Below are 20194 nucleotides of genomic sequence, written 5' to 3'. Positions count from 1 at the left end.
TCAGGATTTTTATCTTGTTTCTTAAATTCTAGAAAGTTACAGGGTAACAACACCAACAGCCACAGAAACTATGTTGCCGTGGAAAAGGGAGGACGACTACGATTCCGGTCACCCGATCAAACAAAATGAATTTCCTGCTTGGTGTTCTAACAAAGAGTATCTGGCTTATAGCTCTCCTTCGGCGACATTTTTAGGTATGATTGATTAATTAATTTGACCAATATTAGGAATATACATGTATCATTTTACCATGGATTAGTGTATTGATATAAATTCCCGATAATAGATACACTAATTTCATTGGCTGCCACTTTATTAAATTTTACAATACATCGCACATTCGATTTTTCATTGTATAAATAAATTTGTTGTTAGGAAGATTGTTGGTGAAATAAATTTAATAAAAAAAATATTTCTGAATCATCTTAATTAAATTTATTATCCTATTAAATACTTATACTCAATCTGATTCTCTTCGACACCTAAAATAAACTCTGACACGCAGTTATTTTTCGACGGGGGGGCTCGGGTAACCCCTCTCACGTTGCAGAGAAAATCTTTCATTTATTAATTCAAGCCGAACTTTCTTAATATTTACGCGTTGTTTCAGGTATTCCCTAGCAGGTCTATTTTTCGATGCAAGGTCGATTTGATTTTTTAATCAACGTCTAAAACAAGTAGAAATACACGTGGACGTGTATACCGTGTCTCTAAAAATGGCATTTGTTTGTAAAAATGTCTTCGATCATTCAATTTTTCCAATTATTCTATATTATCGATTTATAATGTTTTATAAAAAAAAAAAGATGGTTGTTTTTGTGATTTGATTCGGCTAATAGATAAAAAAAAGGTGCGTAAAATATTGAAAAACGATGATTTACAGGAGAGCCGTATTTGTGAAGACAGGCCAGCTTAACGAGCTCGGAGGATACAAACCTCGGACTTCCGGCCGAAGAACATGTAAATTTTATATACTCAAGTCGTTCAGAGTTTTCTATATGTCGTTCTTTTACTTTTTCTCGATCTACAAATCTGCGAATGTGTTTTTTCTTCTTCGAATTTTGGGTTACCCAGTCCCCTTTGAAGCTCGCATATACATGTGTACACAGACACACACATATATTCACATGCGCGCACCTCATCGCTACGTACACGATTGATTGTGCATCACACTGAGAAACGTGCATTCATCGAACTTACTTGTCGAATCTTTCGTGTATATTTTTAAACTCAACGGATCATTGAGTTGACATTTTTTGTGTTGCCAAATTCTTTCACGAGCACTTCTGTTTCACATTTTCTTACGATGTATTTCTGTTGTTCTGGCCACCTGAAATGACGGTTTTATTAATAATAGTTTTATTAATAATAATGAATCTTTTCCAATTTTTAAAAGTTTACTTTAAAATAGAGATATATTCTTCTCTTTCTATCCATATTTCTTCTCGTTTTTTGTTATATTTCTTTCTTTCTCATCTCTGCCAATTTTTCTTTTCCTCTCCTGTTAATTATTAAATTAAAATAATAAATTTTCAAAATTTATATTAATTATTATTTTAATTATATATATATATATATACGTATATGATATTCAGATAATTTTTATCTTACATAATTTATTGATATTCATTGGTATTCATTGATATTCGATTACCAAGTTTCCTACAACTTCGTCTCACTAAAGTGGTTAATAACGACCGTAATTTATTCAGTCTGAAGATCCATAGATTTTTATTCACTTAGCGTATGTCCGATGAAAAATGAGCTAATATTCCCCATTCTATATTCAAACATTTCTCAAACAAATTAAATTTTAAACGCAATTTTCCGCGTTTTATATAACGGATATGACATAATGAGTCTTAAATTAAGTTTCTATTTCAAAAAAATAAAAAAAAGATAATAATTCAAAAGAAATAGTTCTGTAAAATCTTTCTTAACAGAGATATTCCAGGTGGCCGAACCGAAACATTTCATGAATCTTCATTAACCTCATTAGTGACACTTCCTTCTAATTAAAGGTGGAATCGAGCAGCCAAAGGTCCAGTCAGTAATTGGTCTATTCCGTCGCGAGAGCGTGTGCACTCCAGATGGTATCGATTGCCAGGAAACTGTGGATGAGCGTGACGAATACACGTTGACGGGGACGGAACAGACCGAAGATTCGCCTACGAAAACGTTTAGTGAATACGAGAAAGGTAAGATGAAATTGCTGTATCATTTTAAATTTTTTATTTTTATTTATAAGTAGGATTAAAAACTTTACGACAATTTAAAGTTTTTAATCCTACTTAAAAAACATTTCTTCATTCATCAAAAAAATGTCTTTTATTAATAAAATATATCAAAAGTTATTTCTCATTGATATTTTAAAATTTTATCGATCAATAAAGAAAAAAAAAGAGAAAGAGAGAGAGAGAGAGAGAAGACTTCGAAATTTATGAACTTATTCTATGCCTAGTCTTCGATTATTCAAGAAAATTATAAAATTTGTTATTTAAGAATCAGAATTATTTAGGAAATGTTCTATTTCTGTAAATTACGTGTTAAGTAAATATAATATTTAAAATCAATTTTCTTGAAAACAAAGTTTCGTATAGAAAAGAAATATCTCTCTATATCTATCTCTATATCATTATTTTCTTAATTGTACAAAATACGATCTAGAAATGAAATATAGTAAAATATAAAAGATATATAAGATGAATCATAAATTCAGTATTGAAGTATTAAATATAGTTGATATTGAATAGGGTGGAAATATTAAAAAGAATATTAGGAATAAAACGGTCATATTTCGTTGCAGAGCATGAAATATTAGTATATTATCAGTCGTGATTTCATTGCCACTAAATATGCAACTTTATTATAGGATATAAACGTCGAATAGAATTTATGATTTTTCTGCTAGTTACTCTCTAGTTACTACTCGAAGCTCGCTTAAATAAAATAACAAATATCGACGTACTTCTCAGAATATTTTTATCTATAAAAATAAACTAAAATATTTTTCTTTATTATCCGAAAAAAATTACATTGAATAAATTGAAAGTTAAATTAAATCTGGATTAATATTTAAGATTAAATGACATAAGATAAAATTATAAATATGATTATCAAAAAATTAAATTAATCCCTAAAGTGAAAAGAATATATCTGAATAATTTAAATGAAGAAAATCGATCAATAAATATTTATATAAAGGAAGTTAATATATTCATGGGACATCTTTGAAAGATTAATCCTAGAAGCCAAAATAAACGTTAAAGTTATTATTATTGAAGCTTATTTATTAATTTACAAGCAATTTAAGTTTGTTCAAAATTTTTTAATCACGTTTCAAGATCATTGAAATCATTAAAACAAGGAGGAAGCTAATTCAAATACACCAATCTTATTTAAATCTTATTAAAATATTAAAAGAAAAATATTTTATCGTAAAATAAAAACAACCATTTAACCAATTTTTTCATATATACAAAAAATAACTTAAACAATAAACAATTTCATCATTACAGATAACAAGAAGGGACCCACAAGACGCGTGTCCATGATGGAACTAGGCTCGATGGAGAAGTCACATTCAGACAAATGCACGGATGACGGTTCTCATTCCCTGCCAGAGTGTTGGAACGCTCAACGAGTCCGGATGACCTCGTTCCCTTACTCGGCCCAAGTTCCAAGCCTCTCGACCGCTCTCATCACCTCCTCCTCGGAATCGTCGGAGGAGATCGACGAGGAGGAAGAGAAAGCTTGACCTTTGGGGATCGTCGAGGGGCAGGCGTCATCCTACGCGGACGAAGAACGTCGTTTGCGTCGACCATGGCGACGGCCACCCCGACGCTCATTGCTTTCGTCGCTTCTGCGACGTCCCAGCGCTCCAGTTTGAATGAAGGCGAGTGTCTCGTATCTTCTCCTCCCTCAAGAGGAAAGAACGAGCAACATTTCAAGGATTAATTCGTTCCCCCTGGACGATTGTCGATCTCGCTCCCTTCAAGACGAACATTTTTAACAAACAATTCAAGAGGAACGAAGAGCTGTTGTTGACCAGAGAGCTCTTCTTCTCTCTCACAGGACCACGATGACGGAAAGTACCTCTCGTTTTGATTACCGATGTTTTCATTTGCACGCAGAAACGAGTGATTCGGGATTGTTATATATTAGATAGTTCCGATATTATCAAAAAAAAAAAAGAGAAAAAGAATAATAATATTTTATCGATTGGTTCAATCGTTGACGATACATAGAAGTGTGCGAAATTGTGCCATGATTCAAAAATTTGAATATCGGGAAAAATCAGAAATATTCGGATCGGATAAGATCTCGATATTTTCTGTGTTCTTTCGGGACAAATCGGACAAATTCGGTTAGGATTGAACAGGTACGAGGATATTGCGAGAGTTCGACCGATTCTGTCCGAATTTTTCCGAATCTATGATCTCGGGAATTTTTAATGTCAATCATTAGACAATGGATGTTTGTATCTTTATGAAAAATCGAAACCTGTAAAAAGAAAAGAACCAAAAAAGAATATGTACAATGTAAAAATCTTGAAGTTGTAATATTTAGAGACTGAGAAAAATCTTTGTTTCAGAATTCATTTCTTTAGTTTCCAAAAAGTATGGCACAAATATCCGTAATCTAATGATGATATACAATCGAAATGTGATTTCGTCAATAACGATGTTACAATTTTATGACGAAACGGTCAGTCGAGGTTGAGTTCTCTTTTGATACCTGGTGACCGCGTAAATCTTTTTTGAACATTCGACCAGACTGATGAGATGAGAGAGTAAAGAGAGAAAGGGAGAGAGTGAAAGAAAGTGCGAACGAAAGAGAGAAAGAGAGAGAGAGAGAGAGAGAGATATTTTTTTAAACCGATACACCTCGTTTCCTCCGTAGTACGACTGATGATGAAATATTACATTTATCGATAGACAGGAGGAGTTTTTTTTTTTTTTTTTAGTAGTTGATTTTTCAAATGCTTCCTGAAGAAATTGCGGTTCGTCCAATTAGAAAAGAAATGTTTTCGATCGTAGGAATGAAGAGGGATGGAAAAGGGACCGAGCAACGATATTTCTTCGTCAATCTTCGTTGTTGCGTTGTTTTCTGCGTGCTAAGAAAGATCGAGAACAGGGAGAATGCGCGCCATTTTAAACTCCTAGACGCTGTAGCGTGTTTCCCATTTAGCGACGACTCGTTATACGATCGCTCATTAACTTGGTATCGTGGCCTTAAGATTCCTAGAAGTATCCTAGCAGCAACTCTGAACCTTCCGATATATTGTAAAAAAAGAAAAAAGAAAAAAAACGAAAGAGAAGAAAAAGGAAAAAAGGAGACTAAGATTGAAGATATTAAATAAGGGAGAAGAAAGGAGTGATTTTTACGAAAAAAAAAAGAAAAAGAAAAAAAAAACAAGCAAACTCGAGGACTTGATCTGTGTTACGCTTAAATGGTAATTGAATAGACATGTGCACACGATGATTTTGATTCTTTTGTTTGATTTATTCGATGACGACGGAAAATAGTTTTTCGAGAGAGAAAAATAAATATATACAAATATGTTATACGTGTATAATACAGTTTGATATACTTGACGCGCAACGTTGAGATCATCGCGCGATCTGCTTTCGAGTTTATAGACGCAAGTCTAGATTTAGATGTGCCACGTGCCGTGGTTATACACCCATGCAAGATTGGGACGATTAACTTTATCTTTGTTGCCTTTAGAGGAGAAGGAAATCTTGTGGAGAGAAAATGAAGTGGTTTGAAATCGTAATATAATTTTTTCATACATGATTATACATAAATGTTATTATTGATGATACAATTGATTTAGAAACCTATTAATTGATTTGGTAACAGTTTTACTACATTTACTAACAATGTACTTGTTTTTATATAGTAAAATTAGAACTATTATTTATTATTCTTCTATAAATTGCTTCTATAAATTCCTCCAACAGATTTCCGTATTCTTGAAAACAACAATGTCCCCCTTTAGCATCAGTTCATCTTGCACTCATACTGTATTTTTGCAGAGATTCTTGCAAATTTTTAACTACAAAAAAAGACACGATAATAACCGGATAAAAATATATGTAATATTGTACCAAATCTTTACTTATAAATTTTATGTGAGGAAAATTTTCTATCTATATCTATCCGTTCTATAAGAATCCGTAAGAATCGCTGCAACAAACATAGTCACATTTTTAAAAATCACAGTTTACATAATTTTTTAAAAACGAGATTTGAAACCGCATATTTAAGGCGAGATTTTATTTCTATGTGAAGTATTTTGGATATCATAATATCTATTTATTCAAGAATAGACATGAAAAAACAATTTTTTAATTATGAATATATTATTTACTAACGAAATATTTATTAAATAAAATAAATATTAAAACTTATTTCTTAAGTTTATCACATTTCGATGTTGCATCTTCATATTTTAAAATCTTATTAATTAACATAGAAAAAATATTATATTGAAATAATATTGAAACAATGTTATAGAAATAGTGAAATAGGTTTTTAATATGTTTCTATATGAAAAAATTATAATTGTAACAATTTATTACAATTTATTTATCTTTTGAATAGAAAAAAAAATGAATTAAAAAGAGAAAATGGTCAATAAATTGCCTCGTCTTAAGTTATGTGACAAAGTAAATCTTATCACAAGAGATATTTATACGAAATTCTAATAACAAAAATGTTCGAAAAATTAAAAAATCGGGCATCTTATAATACACTTAAAATTGAAACTTTAAAGTTGAAACCTTTTTCACAGTGATAAACACATAAATACACACATACGCGAAAATTGTTTAATGAAACGCTCCTCTCCTTAAGTATGGCCTTAAAAGAAACAGAAAACAGAATAAAAAATAACTAATTAAGTAAATAATTAAAAATAAAAGTCTCATATGTAGAAAACAAACTGTGGAAGTGTCGTAGGTATATACCTAACGCATATGTACATAAAGAGACAACATAAGAAATGAAAAAAGCAACAAAAAAAAACAAAGCAAAATAACTAAAAAAAAAAAAGTGAATTTTTCTTAGCGAGATAACGTAGCAAATTAATCGCGATGATTATTAATTACAATCATTTATCGAGACACGAGATGAGCAAAAAAAAAAATGTGTCAAAGTGTGAAACTATGGCGGAGAGCTGCCATAAGGGAAAGTCTAGAATTCCGATTTTTATGAGAATTGAAGAGATGAATTATCAATTACCCTTCGCATTGCCAAGATACTTAATTAATTCAATTAAATTAAATAAAAAATTAAAGTATCCATTTTCTCTCGATTACGCGAAAGTATGCTGGAAAAACAAAAATAAAACTTAATATATATTTGAACTGCAATATAATATATTTAATAATAATTAAGAAAAAAAAATATCCAATATATATGATGGATACAAAAGCTTTCTTGATAGTACGAGAGTTGGTTAGTTTTTATTCAATTCTACTCTATTAAATAATTCTATTGGCACTCGTGGTTGATTAAGTACTTACGGAATTGAACGAAATCACAGCGATAATCTTCAATCCTTTAGAATTATCGACAATGCGTTGGATTGGTCAAAAATACTATTATCGAAGAAAATTGAAGAGATTAAAGAAAAAAGTATGAAAATGATTTATAAATATACTGAATTATTTTAACGTAGAATGTTAAGAAATATATAATTCTTTTAGTAGGAAAAAAAGTTAATCTACAAGCGTTAGTAGTCGGCTGTAAGCAAGTTTTGAAATACTTGTTTTGAAATAAGGTAAATTTAGAGCTGATAATAAATAATAGTAGCGTAAATATTTTATTCTATGTGTCTTAACTTGTATTTCAAAAATTGCTTTTAATTAATTTTAAAACTTTTTTCAACACGCGTATACGTACATTTTTTTTTAGAATTAATTATAAAGATAAATATTTCCATATGTAAAAAAAATCAAATATCTTTTGGCAATAGTAATTTACCATTTCTAACTTGATGTTAGAAACTATTACTATCTCTAAATTTTTATTTAATCTCTTGAAGGATATTGCTTATTGTTTTAATAACTTTTCAAATATTTAAATTAATATTTAAAAATATATTTCAGTGTTTGATAATTATAAATATATTTTAATTAATATAATTGAAATTATTATTAAATATTAAGAAAATCCAATAATATTGAAATATAAAAAAATTTATATTAAAATTATCATTATATTTTTCGAATATTAATAATTTTATCTCTCGAGAGATTAAATTTCAATTAATCAATTTCTCTTTCACTAAAAATAATTCAGTTATTTAATTTTCAATCTTTGAATGTTCCATTTGCTCATGTTTTACTATTATATATACATACGTTATATAACTATTTTATATACGCTGTGTCGCGATGTTCCTCGTTGAAAATTCGGATGGAAAGTATTTCTATATCGAAATACGTAAAAATAAGTGGCAAATATCTTCGACCAAGACTGCGATTAAAGCAAATACCGCAAAGTTTTTGTCAATTAAGGTAAATACGTTCGTTAGACTTTCCTTCGAACTCGTTGCTTAAAAGAGCATATTTTCACGCACATTATTGCTTGAATAAAATACTTGCTTAAAGCCGAGGGAATTTGGAGAAAGTAGGGCAGTCGATTCAATTTTCGTAAAAATCGAACGAGTTTGAAATTTCCCTTCGTGCGATATATCCTGGCGGCCTCTAGTTACCTAGATCAGACAAAACGTCGAGCTAGTCTCTAGACGCTAGTCTTTACGCTGTTGATTTGTTAAAATAAATGTTTATTTCGTAAAAAAAAAACATACTTATTTTAGTACAATTACCTTCACTTCTGTTTCCTCGAAGTATTTCTTAAAATTATTTCAATATTTTATTACTTTTTTTAAAATATATATAATATAATTTTTTTAATATCCCAACTTCATAGAAACAATAATTTTAATATATATTTTTCTAATTATTGTATATTATAATTTAAAATAATACTTATTAATAATGCTTATTTTATTATTATTATTTTTTTTTAATTAAGCAAATGATAATAATATTGATTTTAATATGAAGATATTTTTTTAAATCATCTTCTTTATATCATCACTATGATATTTTTGAACTATTTCTATTGTTATTGCGATAAAAAACGATACTCCAAAAATATTACACTATAAATTCACAGAAAACTTTATACAACATAAATTTGATTTCAACTATCGAAAAAAACGGAAGAAATAAATACAAATTGAAACCCACAAAAAATAAAAATTAAAAATCATCGAGAACAAACTATCAAACCTTCGATCTGTTCGTCATCAAAGTCACGCTAATTGAAAGTAACGTGACAAAACAATTACAAAATAATTAGCAATTTGTTAATGAAACAGATGCATATACTTCAACGATCGCTTCGAAATCGAACGGATGGAGCATAATAAACGAAACCTCGCGAAAACGTGAATCTAAACTAAACAATTGTCTTTTGTGCAGATCAAAATGCCTGGCGGTGTTGTATTTTTAGTTTGCATACCTACGTTCAGTTATGAGCATGAATTAATCTTTGGCGTGCCTTTGAAACAAAACAAGAAGAATGAAAAACCAAGAAAACTTATAACTGGACCAAAAGTTGATGTGAGACTTAGAGAGACGAGATCGAAGACACATCTGTTAAGATTGAATGATAACGACGAGCGGGATGACATCGATATCGACGATGATTTGACTGATAGACGATATAGAGATCGAAGACGTGGCATTTCCGGTCAACGGGACAGAGATCCGGTTTTCGTGTCGATGGAAACGGTATTTATAATTCATATTATATATTACATTAAATATTTATAATATTTACTACGAATAATAATTTAATTTTTTAAAATATAAAATAAATTATAATAGCAAAAATAATCGAAAAATATGAAAAGTCGTTTACATCAATATTTATAAGATATAATGGTTATTTTATTTTTCTTTTTTTTTTTTTGATATTAGAGTACAAAAATTCTTTATAAATGGAATGAAGTTTAAATTTTATCAAATTATTATTTATAAATATCTAGGAATGATATTATATTTTATAATTTTAAATAGATATAATTATCGTAGAATGAGTATAAAAGTATCATTAGATTTATTCAAAAGCTTGTAATTTGATAAAATACGAATGAATTTCTTATATGTTATTTTTTCTATATTATTAATACTATAATTAATAATATGAATAATATTTAAAAAAAGTACAATAGTTGAAATAGATTACACATTTGTAATTGCAAAAACAATAAATTAAACTAAATTAAATTAAACAATAAACTAAATTGAATTTTTCATAAATTTAATAATTTTAATATTAAACAAACTATAAGAAATAATATAATTTCAGCTTTAAAAGTGAAGAATTATATCAATTTATTAATACGGATATTTCAGATAATAAAAAAAAAATACTTCCACAACCTATTGTAATTTATTGCAACAAAACTATTTCTTTTATATCTTCTGTCGTTATTATTCTCCAAGGTCTTAGAAGAATTGCTGAGGAAGCTGAAAGTAGAACACGTTGTCTGGTGCAGGGACAAGGAGAACATGTATTACGAGGTAAGATAAGTGCGCTAATTATTTTCATTTCTTATTACTCACCTTATCCCTCTGGAAAGGTTATATTTCCTGTACCAGCCGGGGAATCATGCGAAAATTGCCTCCACTGCCTCACGGAAATGGGAATTGGCGTGAAAATGAACTCCATAGTAAGGTGAATTAATGTCTCTCTATTTTCTCGCCAAAAAGCTTTTCCAAATGTCTTCATTTACAACGTCTTCGAACAATTTCCAGCGTAATTCCGACCCAGTGCACATATAGCGGTATAGGAGGCATTGGTGCTACGTCCATCAAAGATGATCTAGCTCGAAGGTAGGAGAAGAAATTTTCTTAATGCACTAAATCTACTAAGCGCGATATAAATATATATTTTATAATTACAATTTTTCTTTTTCTTTTTTTTTTTTTTTTTTTTTTTTAGGCGAAAAGAATCTGAAGAAAGGAATAATGCTTGGAAAGCTTTCGTGGAATCCATACGTTCGAAATTGACGGTTAAACAGGTTGTTGATGGGGTTCGTAGTGGAGGTGATCTCACATTTGATTATGTATTGCTAGTACTGACTGCAGAGTAAGAATTATCGATATTAAAATTTATTCTCTGAAAATTATTTTTCTTCATTTCGTCAATTTAATTTTATAATTACGAATAGTTGTCTAGCAGCTCTAGGTCTCATTGAGAACAGTGCGACCAATGTTGTGGCTGCAATGTTAGTGTCTCCTTTAATGGTAAAATTCCATCTCAATTCAACTTTGATTATAATTATTAATCATAATTAATTATTTTTTTTTAATATTATTAAGGGTCCTGTGATGTCCTTAACCTTCGGAACCATCATAGCTGACAGAAATCTTCAATTTATTGGTCTAAAAAGTCTTTTACTCGGTATATTCCTCTCTATACTCTTTGGCTTCATCTTCGGTCTCATTCTTGGTACCACGGAGATGCCTTGGGGTTACAATGATTGGCCAACCGATGAGATGAAAGGCAGGTACGTTTTCACATACCAAATAATGATATTAAATTCTGTACGTAAAACTAAAAAGATGAAAAAAAAAAAAAAGAAAATAATAAAGATTCACACGAATTATATATTTTCTCGTAGAGGAAATTATAGATCCCTCTGGATGGGCGTGTTATGGGCTTTACCATCAGGCACAGGCGTAGCTGTGGCATTATTGCAAGGAAGCAATGGTCCCTTAATTGGAGTTGCTATATCAGCTTCTTTATTACCACCGGTAGTAAATTGCGTAAGTACAAAACAATAACCATAAATATAACAGAGGAATAAAAATAAAAAAAATAAAATAAAATAAAAATACTACTTCTTATCAATCGAGTCAAAAATTTATGAGTTTTTTGTTGCTTGTTTATTATTCACATATCCGATCGTGAATCGAAATATACATATATATTCGCATGAGAGACATTGAAATTGGACAGCTATCGTCACAGACAGACAGAATAATTCGCGAGGGAAGATAGATATGGTATCGGCAATCGAGCGAGGCGTTCTTATTCCATCAGGGATTGATTAATGGATGGCGGTTAATCTGACTGTAACAATCGATGAAATTTATTCCCATAGGGTTTATTCTGGGCGCTTGGATGTATATGGTTAATTTATCGACCGATTAAAATGCCGCACATGAAAGGAGAGTCCTATACCAATTACAACACCTCATATGTCTACGTGTATACTGATTATCTACCGGTCGAATTCTTCTGCAATGGCATAATTAGCGCGTGCCTAACCTTTGTTAACGTAATGTGCATTTTTATCACCGCGATCATCGTGCTTAAGGTGAGCAACAAATCATCTGCTTATAGAATGCAGATTTCTTAACAATTTCAAATCGTGTCGCATGATTATGTAAATAAATATAATTAATAGGGATAGAAGATAAGGTAAGAAGATTTAATATCTGTAATGGATATGTAAGTTATTTATTACGTAGTTTCATTTCTTTTATGTTTTAAACAATCAATATAAATAGAGAAATATTAATCATAAAATAATTAAATTAAGAAGAGTTTTTTAATAAAAATAATTTATTAGTTAATATAAATTGGGATAAAATATTGAATATAATTGATTTGGAAAGATTTATTTAAAATAGAATAAATGATTCGAAATATAAGTACATTATTTCCTTTGAGATTAAATGCGTGGTTTCTGTTTAGATTAGAGAAGTAGCTGCTCCGTATACATCAACACCGGAACTACGTCGTTTTTGGGAACATGATATTCGTTTGGTTCGTGATAAAAATATTTCACGAGATAACAGTTCTCTAGATTCCAGGTAATTAAAATTTTTCGCATCATAAAAGTTATATTTTAAAAGAAAATAAAGATATCTTAAAAAAATAAATTCAATTCAAAAATTTCCATATATAAAAATTTTATTTAAAATCGTACAATATTTATAATTTCAATTTAATGAAAAAATAAATAAAATCTTTGTCAGTTTTTACGGTGGATTAAGTAAAACAAAACAACGCGTGCTAGAGCAAACGTTAAACGAAGCGTTGCGCGAAGCTATAGATGATGAAACATTCCGCAAAGTCCAAAGATCAAGTTATGGCCAACATGGTCCAGACGAGATAACGTAAAATTTCTAATTAATGTAATTAATTAGAAATTATATATAATACATAAAATATAAGATTGTTTTTCTTATAGTTTACACAAAAATTTCACAGCAGTAATAGTACAATTAACGTTACAAATACTGAACAAAAAGAACAAACTATGTCTAATGGTTTCAATTTACCGGAAGGTTCTGGCAGTACGAGCGAAGATTTGGCCGCTCTCGATAGATTAATCACATATCTTTTGGGACAGTCGAGTAATCCCAGTTCTGGTCATTTGGATTTTTGGCGCCGTTTCTGTACAGCAAGTGCTCGAGGTTACAGACAATTACGCAGTACAGGTATAAGCACACAAGGAGGTACTATTGGTTCTAATATCGATACAACATCACTTTAATCATATAGTAAAATGGATTAAAATGAATAATTAGGTAATAAACAATCGATATTGAATACCGCATAAGTTTCTCAATAACACACAAATTTTATTAAATATAATTAAATAATATAAGATTACTGTATTTTGTATAATAAATTAATAGCTTTGAGGAAACTGAAAAGTGAGATCAACTGTACTAATCATCGATCGAAGATGGTTCAGTTCCAAAGTATCGATCGCCAAAATTACCAATACCGGCAACATAAAACTTCTCATTTATCATAAGATCTAAGGCAGATGTTACGATCTTACGTGCGGAAATGCATAAGCAATCGAATGCACACCAGATTCTGCCATAAGTAGAGATATGTTTTCTTTTGCAATGTCGTGATCCAATAGGACTCGAATAGCCATAATAGCAGCAGCACCTGTTACTACTGTTGCATCCATCAGTATCACTTTATAATCTTTAATATCTTTTGGCAATCGTAGATAATAAAGCTGAAAAAATATTACGATAATTTTTATATTAATATTTTAATGAAAATGAAGAATTTTATAAAGGTACATTTACTTCTGGCTCTCCAGTCTGTTGATTCGTTTGGATAAGTATTTTTCCTATTCTAATATCTTTGCATACATCTGACAGCTTGTTCCATCGTTTCACCCGCACGCAAAATGGAAACATCACATATTTTATCCGTAGCAGCACGTTTTCCATTATATAATACTCCTTGTGTGTTTCTACTGTTACATATTATAAATATATAATTATATAAATATATAATTTAAATAATAAAATCTTATTTCGTTCATATTTCACTGATATATTAGCATTTACCCCGAAAGGTAAAAGAGATAGTGCGTACTCAACTAAACGTATCAGACGCTTAGAATAAAATATAAATTCATCTCTGTATGTTTCTTTGTTTCTTATAAATGTGTGTAAGCCCTTTATCTGAGGTGTATCTGGAAGCAGGTAGAGAGAAGATGGCAATGGCTGACCGATATAAGAATGAGCTAATTTTTCTCTGAGTTTGAAACTTCTCTAGAATAGGAAATGATAATAAGTAAATATTAAATAAAAGATATCAACATCTAAGAAACCGTTAATTTTACTAATTGAAGTTGTGTATGTACATGTTGTACATGAGTTCTATCGCGACTTCGTTATCTCCGCCACGAGGCACAATAATATCCGCGTGTACCATTAATGGAGCTATATAATAATAAAAAGCAGGTTATATCATAGTATTATTCTGTTTTAGTATACTTTCCACGTCTCTTTCTCTTTGTGATATATCTCTATGTAATCTCCGAGCAAGCCTCACATCAGCATCAGTATTAACAAACACTTTCATGTCGCACATCTTGACCAATCGAAGGAAGTAGATCAATGGTAATTTGGTTTTTACTTTCGTACCTTACGTGTTCAAATTTTCTTTCATTCTGCTTTCCTGACAGTAGGTCGGCTTACCTTCAACACGTCGACATTGTAGAATGTGAATATTCCCTCAAATATAATCACATTGGCACCATACATTGTTTTCTTTGAAACATAAGATAATATAATATATACAAAAAAATATATATATAATATATATATAACATTTTTACAATATCAACATACAGTTCTACTTTCTCTACAATGCGTTACAAAATTATAGATAGAAACTTCCACCATTCTACTCTCTTTCAAACTCTGTAATGTTGTTTTAAGTAACTCAAAATCAAAAGCTTCAGGATGATCAAAATTATATTCGTGCAGCGATTTCATGCTGTTTTTCATTTAATACCTGTAACAAAAAAAAAATAAATAAATATGTTATTGTTTATTTGGATTTATTTTTAAAAAGTAGTACTTATAATAAATTTTTCATACTTTATAAAATGAGTCCATACTAAGAAGTGTTACCCAAGGTACATCTAGAGATTCTATAATTTTTGTTGCAACTGTAGTCTTTCCAGATGCACTACCTCCACAAATACCTAAAAATCATAATATCATCAATTAACATCATATGCATAACTTTCTTTTAAAATAAAAAATATATATATTTTTATTGTTACCAACCAATTACAAAAGGTTCTACTTGTTGACCAGCTGAATTATACCATGGTGGCCTACCAGCTGTGTATATTGTTCTTGTTTTACTTCTAAGAATAGATTCTGCCGAAGTTTTTTTTCTAGACTGGGATAAACTAGTAGTACGTTGTCTCCTCGATCTAGGTGATCTCTGTGAACCTAACAAACAAAAAACAAAAAATAACTCTTTTAATTTATTTTTAAAGTTATACAAGATTGTGTTAAATTAAAAATTGATTAAATTAAAAAGATATATAATCACAACAAAACTTAATAAATCAAGAATAAAAATTATTTTAATCTATAGGTGGTATGGTAAAGGATAAAGGTACTTTTGGAAGTTTTAACTGATTTCTTCAAATTATAAAAAGACTCTACTTCAGTAAACCAAGTACATCCTGTTTGCCAAACACAGGTACTCCAAGTCAATGATTCTGTAAATAATATTTATATATAATATTTATATTATAAATTAGTATATCATTTATTTAATCACCAAAATAATTAAGAAACTCAAATAAAAAAATTTATATTACAAGAAGTGAGTCTGAATAAAAAAATTTCACCTGTGGAAGGTGGCCTCGGAGACTGCGGTGTAGGAGTCCCGATATCAGAACGTCTATAATGTTCAGCATCTTCGCATAATTCGTCAACAAGGAAAATTTCTTTTTCACCCAAACAAACTTCATCATCACTAAATTACATAAAATTCAATGATTATACATTGTAATTGATGAAATATATAGTGAAATGAAATACTATTACCTTTCTGAACTTGCCGAACTTGGCGGATCAAAATGCTGCATTTTAGCTGCCATGTTCTCAATCACGTGTAATACAAATTAGAGTGTATTCACGACATATGGTAAATGACGCTGCAAAACTACAATTCACAAAACTGCATTCTGTTATGCATCCAGATTTGCCGCATAAATTCCCACATTGAGAGTAATGGGAAAATTAATATTATTCAGTGATGTAATTTATACGATAATCAAATAAAAGTAGTGGATGAAATAGCAAGTGTTTTATTGAATCGTATTGTTAGAACCAAGAATCTAGACTTCTTAATCTGCCACTATTCTTAATGTAAGAATTCATATGATGGATAATATATGTAGAGATTTTTTATCACCACTTATATATATATATATATAGTAATAAGTCTATCATATAACTTATTCATGGAAAATCAGAAAAATATATTAAATAATGAATCTACACTGTATTTTATCTATGGTTAATCTATATCTAAGAAAGAACTATCTTAAGAGATTATATGTTTTAAATTTAATTTGTGTAATTATATAAGAAATCAGAAAATTTTCAAGAATTTTACATAATTTCAAAATTTCGAATGAAAAATCCACATCCTTGGTAAAAATATGTCTAAAAGAACATTAATGAAGCATTATATAGATGTAACATTCAATGTATTTTTTGTTTCATGCCTTAACCATAGATGAAACACGGAATAGATTTAATATTTAATATATTTTTTTATCTCATGTATCCGAAACTAGATCATCATTTTAGTATCATTTTCAATGTTACTGATATGTTTCAGAATAAAATTGTATTGTTAATAATAATTAAAACTAAATTTCAATACAAAATTATAAATAAAAAATAGAATAAATATTTTGTTATAAAATCTTGAAAACATATATAAAATACGCCATATGTGATTATATTTATATAAATTATAAAACAAGTAAGTTAATTAATTATAGAATAGATAATTGAAATAGTTCCTATTAACTATATTTAACTATTAAATATTAAATATATTTTTTAATTACAAGTTATTTTTATTAAGCGAATATTAGATATAAACTTTTGCTCCGTAATTACTTTAACAAAATATGTTTTAAAATTAAAAAAAAAATATTATTATATATTTTATATAAATTAATTCTCATTTTCTTTCAAATTTTATTTCAAATTTATTTTAGAATCGATTACGATTCGATAGTAATTCATAATTAATAAATTATGATAAAAATTAATTATAGATTATAAATTCTATAAAATCCAAAAATAAAATTATAATTTTTTAAAATATTTATATATGACTTTTTTTAAGTATATTAAAAATCATTTATATATAAAATAATTATAAACAAAAAAAATAAATGATAAAATATTATATTACATTTTATATATATATATATATATATATATATATATATATATATATATATATTTAAATGTAATATTTCTTATATTTCAGTCATTTTTCTGAACCATTTTTATATTAAATTGTATTAGTAATAATAATTTCTTTTTATTATATTTTTAATCTAATAAATTTAAATATTTTTAATTATACTTTAATTTTCGCGCGATTGAAGTGAATTTTATTGCTTCAGCCAATCAGAAAACCATTTTATAGTCTAGTGATAAAACCAATCAGAGTGTATCATTGTGCGCATGTCATTAATCTACAATTAAAAATCGCGATGACAAGTTGCGTTTCATCGGCAAAAATGCGTAATTAAGAAAAATTTTTATTGAAAAAACATTATATTATGGTTATCAAACTTCATTATAAATTATTAATACATTACAAATTATTACAAATTATCATAATTTAATTAACATATGTTTGCGTAACCATTATTATACTAGATTTTTTATGTGACATTATCATTTGATTGGAAAATCAAAAGCGGGATATTTTTGAAAGTTAATAATTTTATAAATACACATCATGGCAATTAAGAGAATCCAATAACTTTCATGCAAATATGATAAGATTTTTTTTAAATTTATTTATTTTAAAATATAATAGAAACATAATACTCTAAATTTTTTTGTTCTTTTATTCATATAATAATTAATAATATTTAATAGTAATAAATAATTAATAGATAATTCTCAGATACATATTTTATAAATTTTTTTCCTAATGCATTTTTCTTAATACTTGTATGTTATTTCTCTATTATACGTTTTGTTAGATTTATTTAATTATTATATTAAATTTCTTTTGTTATGTTTTTTTTTCCAATTTAATTAATACATATGTTAAATTCATTTTTGATGTTTTAGTTCTTTTAGATTTTTTTAATTTTATGATTAATTAATTTTTTCTATGTTTCAACTTTTTTATTATATAATATTTAACTTCTATTTATATATTTCCTTTTATATTTTACTCATTATTTATGTATGAAAATATTAAATTTTTTTTATAATATAATTTTTATTTATTAATTAATTGTTACAATAAAAAAATTTAATATATAATATATAAATAATGAATAAATATACAAACATAAAAAAGAATATAACATAAAAGTTAACTATTATAGAATGAAAAGACATTGAAACATTAGAAAAGAATTTATTCTCAAAGTTAAAAAAAATCTAAAAAATATGAAACTTAAAAAAAGAATTTAGAATAAATATTAATTGGAAGAAAAAGAAAAATAAAAAAAAGGGAATATAACATAATAATTAAATAAATCTAACAAGCTGCAACATATAAAGAAAGAGTTTAATAATTTAATTTAATTTAAAATTGTATTTAAGATTATATTTTAATTTAATTTAACACTGTATATTTGATAAATTTATTTGATTTTGTTATTTTAATTTAGATTATATTTGTATTAAATTCTATTTTTATGTTCCTTTTTTAATATTATAATTTAATTAATTGTTATATTTCATTTTTATGTTTTATTCATTATTTATATATTATATATTAAAAAGTTAAATTCTTTTCTTATATTGCAACATAGAATTTAATGTTAAAATTTGTAAATGAATAAATATACAAATATAAAAAGAGAATATAATATAGAAGTTAAACTATTATAATAGTAAAGTAATTATTATAAAATAAAAAAAAATGAAAAACATAAAGACAGAAATTAATTATTTCTAAAGTTAAAAAAATTTAAAAGAAATAAAACATCAAAAATAAATTTAACATAAGTATTAATTGAATAAGAAAAAAACAAGAAATTTAACATAATAATTAAGTAAATCTAACAAAACTGCAACATAAAAAAAAATTTAACATTTAAATGTTACACATTTAAATTTAATAAATTTAATTGTTTTATTTAAATGTTTTTGTATTATCTTATTTTATCAAATTTACAATATTAAATTCTTCATTTATATGTTACAGTACTTGATTGGATTAACTTATTTTATTATGTTAAATACTTTTTTTTTATTTTTCTTTCTATTTCAATTAATATTTATTCTAAATTCTTTTCTTAAGTTTCAATTCGTTTAGACTTCTTTAATTTTAAGTATAATTAATTTCTTTTTTCATGTTTTTCATTTTTCATTATTTTATAATAATTAACATTTATTTTATATTCTTCTCTTATGTTTATATATATATTCATCATTTATATATTATAACATTAAATTTTTTTATACATTACAACATATAGAAAAAGAATTTAATATTGTAATACATAAATAATAAATAAAAAAAAAATAAAAAGAAAATATAATATAAATTATATATAAATATAAGAATTAATTATTATAAAGTAAAAAAAATT

General features: G+C 27.2%; 3 protein-coding genes and 1 long non-coding RNA gene across 11 annotated transcripts in view; 3 read left to right on the top strand and 1 right to left on the bottom strand.

Moving 5' to 3' along the window:
• Nhe2 (Na[+]/H[+] hydrogen exchanger 2) overlaps positions 1-8816 on the top strand; it is a 38747-nt gene extending 29931 nt beyond the window's left edge. For 4 of the 8 annotated variants that reach the window (XM_086914525.1, XM_086914522.1, XM_086914524.1 and 1 more), the window contains 3 exons: positions 33-194; positions 2022-2198; positions 3519-8816. In XM_086914525.1, coding sequence (XP_086770651.1) covers positions 33-194; positions 2022-2198; positions 3519-3757 — 578 coding nt within the window. In that variant the 3' untranslated portion in view covers positions 3758-8816. Of the gene's footprint in view, positions 1-32; positions 424-610; positions 831-883; positions 961-2021; positions 2199-3518 lie in introns of those variants that run through there. The other 4 variants (XM_086914528.1, XM_086914526.1, XR_015294231.1 and 1 more) reach the window with 3 other exon arrangements.
• Positions 8817-9408: 592 nt separating this feature from the next.
• LOC100865483 (uncharacterized) lies at positions 9409-13218 on the top strand. The gene is made up of 11 exons (XM_086914530.1): positions 9409-9812; positions 10530-10607; positions 10667-10761; positions 10842-10919; positions 11029-11175; positions 11258-11333; positions 11409-11596; positions 11711-11855; positions 12194-12409; positions 12790-12908; positions 13074-13218. Exons 1-11 carry the CDS (start codon positions 9507-9509, stop codon positions 13216-13218), a joined length of 1593 nt encoding a protein of 530 aa, XP_086770656.1. The 5' UTR covers positions 9409-9506.
• Positions 13219-13657: 439 nt separating this feature from the next.
• On the bottom strand, positions 13658-16842 carry LOC100864808 (lethal (2) k01209). Its single transcript, XM_086914531.1, is given in 14 exon segments — positions 13658-13888; positions 13891-14077; positions 14151-14220; positions 14222-14314; positions 14395-14624; positions 14696-14727; positions 14730-14946; positions 15054-15125; positions 15207-15339; positions 15341-15372; positions 15459-15565; positions 15651-15821; positions 16229-16356; positions 16428-16842. Coding segments are annotated over 14 exon segments (1641 nt in total). The 5' UTR covers positions 16481-16842; the 3' UTR covers positions 13658-13772.
• Positions 15754-16679, top strand: LOC147656553 (uncharacterized). Its single transcript, XR_015294232.1, has 2 exons — positions 15754-16077; positions 16202-16679. It is a non-coding gene; the product is annotated as an uncharacterized LOC147656553 (long non-coding RNA).
• Positions 16843-20194: the final 3352 nt, after the last annotated feature.

This window comes from Apis florea, unplaced genomic scaffold (assembly GCF_048593485.1).
Source record: "Apis florea isolate Af1SG1 unplaced genomic scaffold, ASM4859348v1 contig_3683_pilon, whole genome shotgun sequence".
NCBI classification, from domain to species: Eukaryota; Metazoa; Arthropoda; class Insecta; order Hymenoptera; family Apidae; genus Apis; species Apis florea.
Note: the sequence above shows the minus strand (reverse complement) of the source record. Positions and strands in the feature narration are given on the sequence as shown.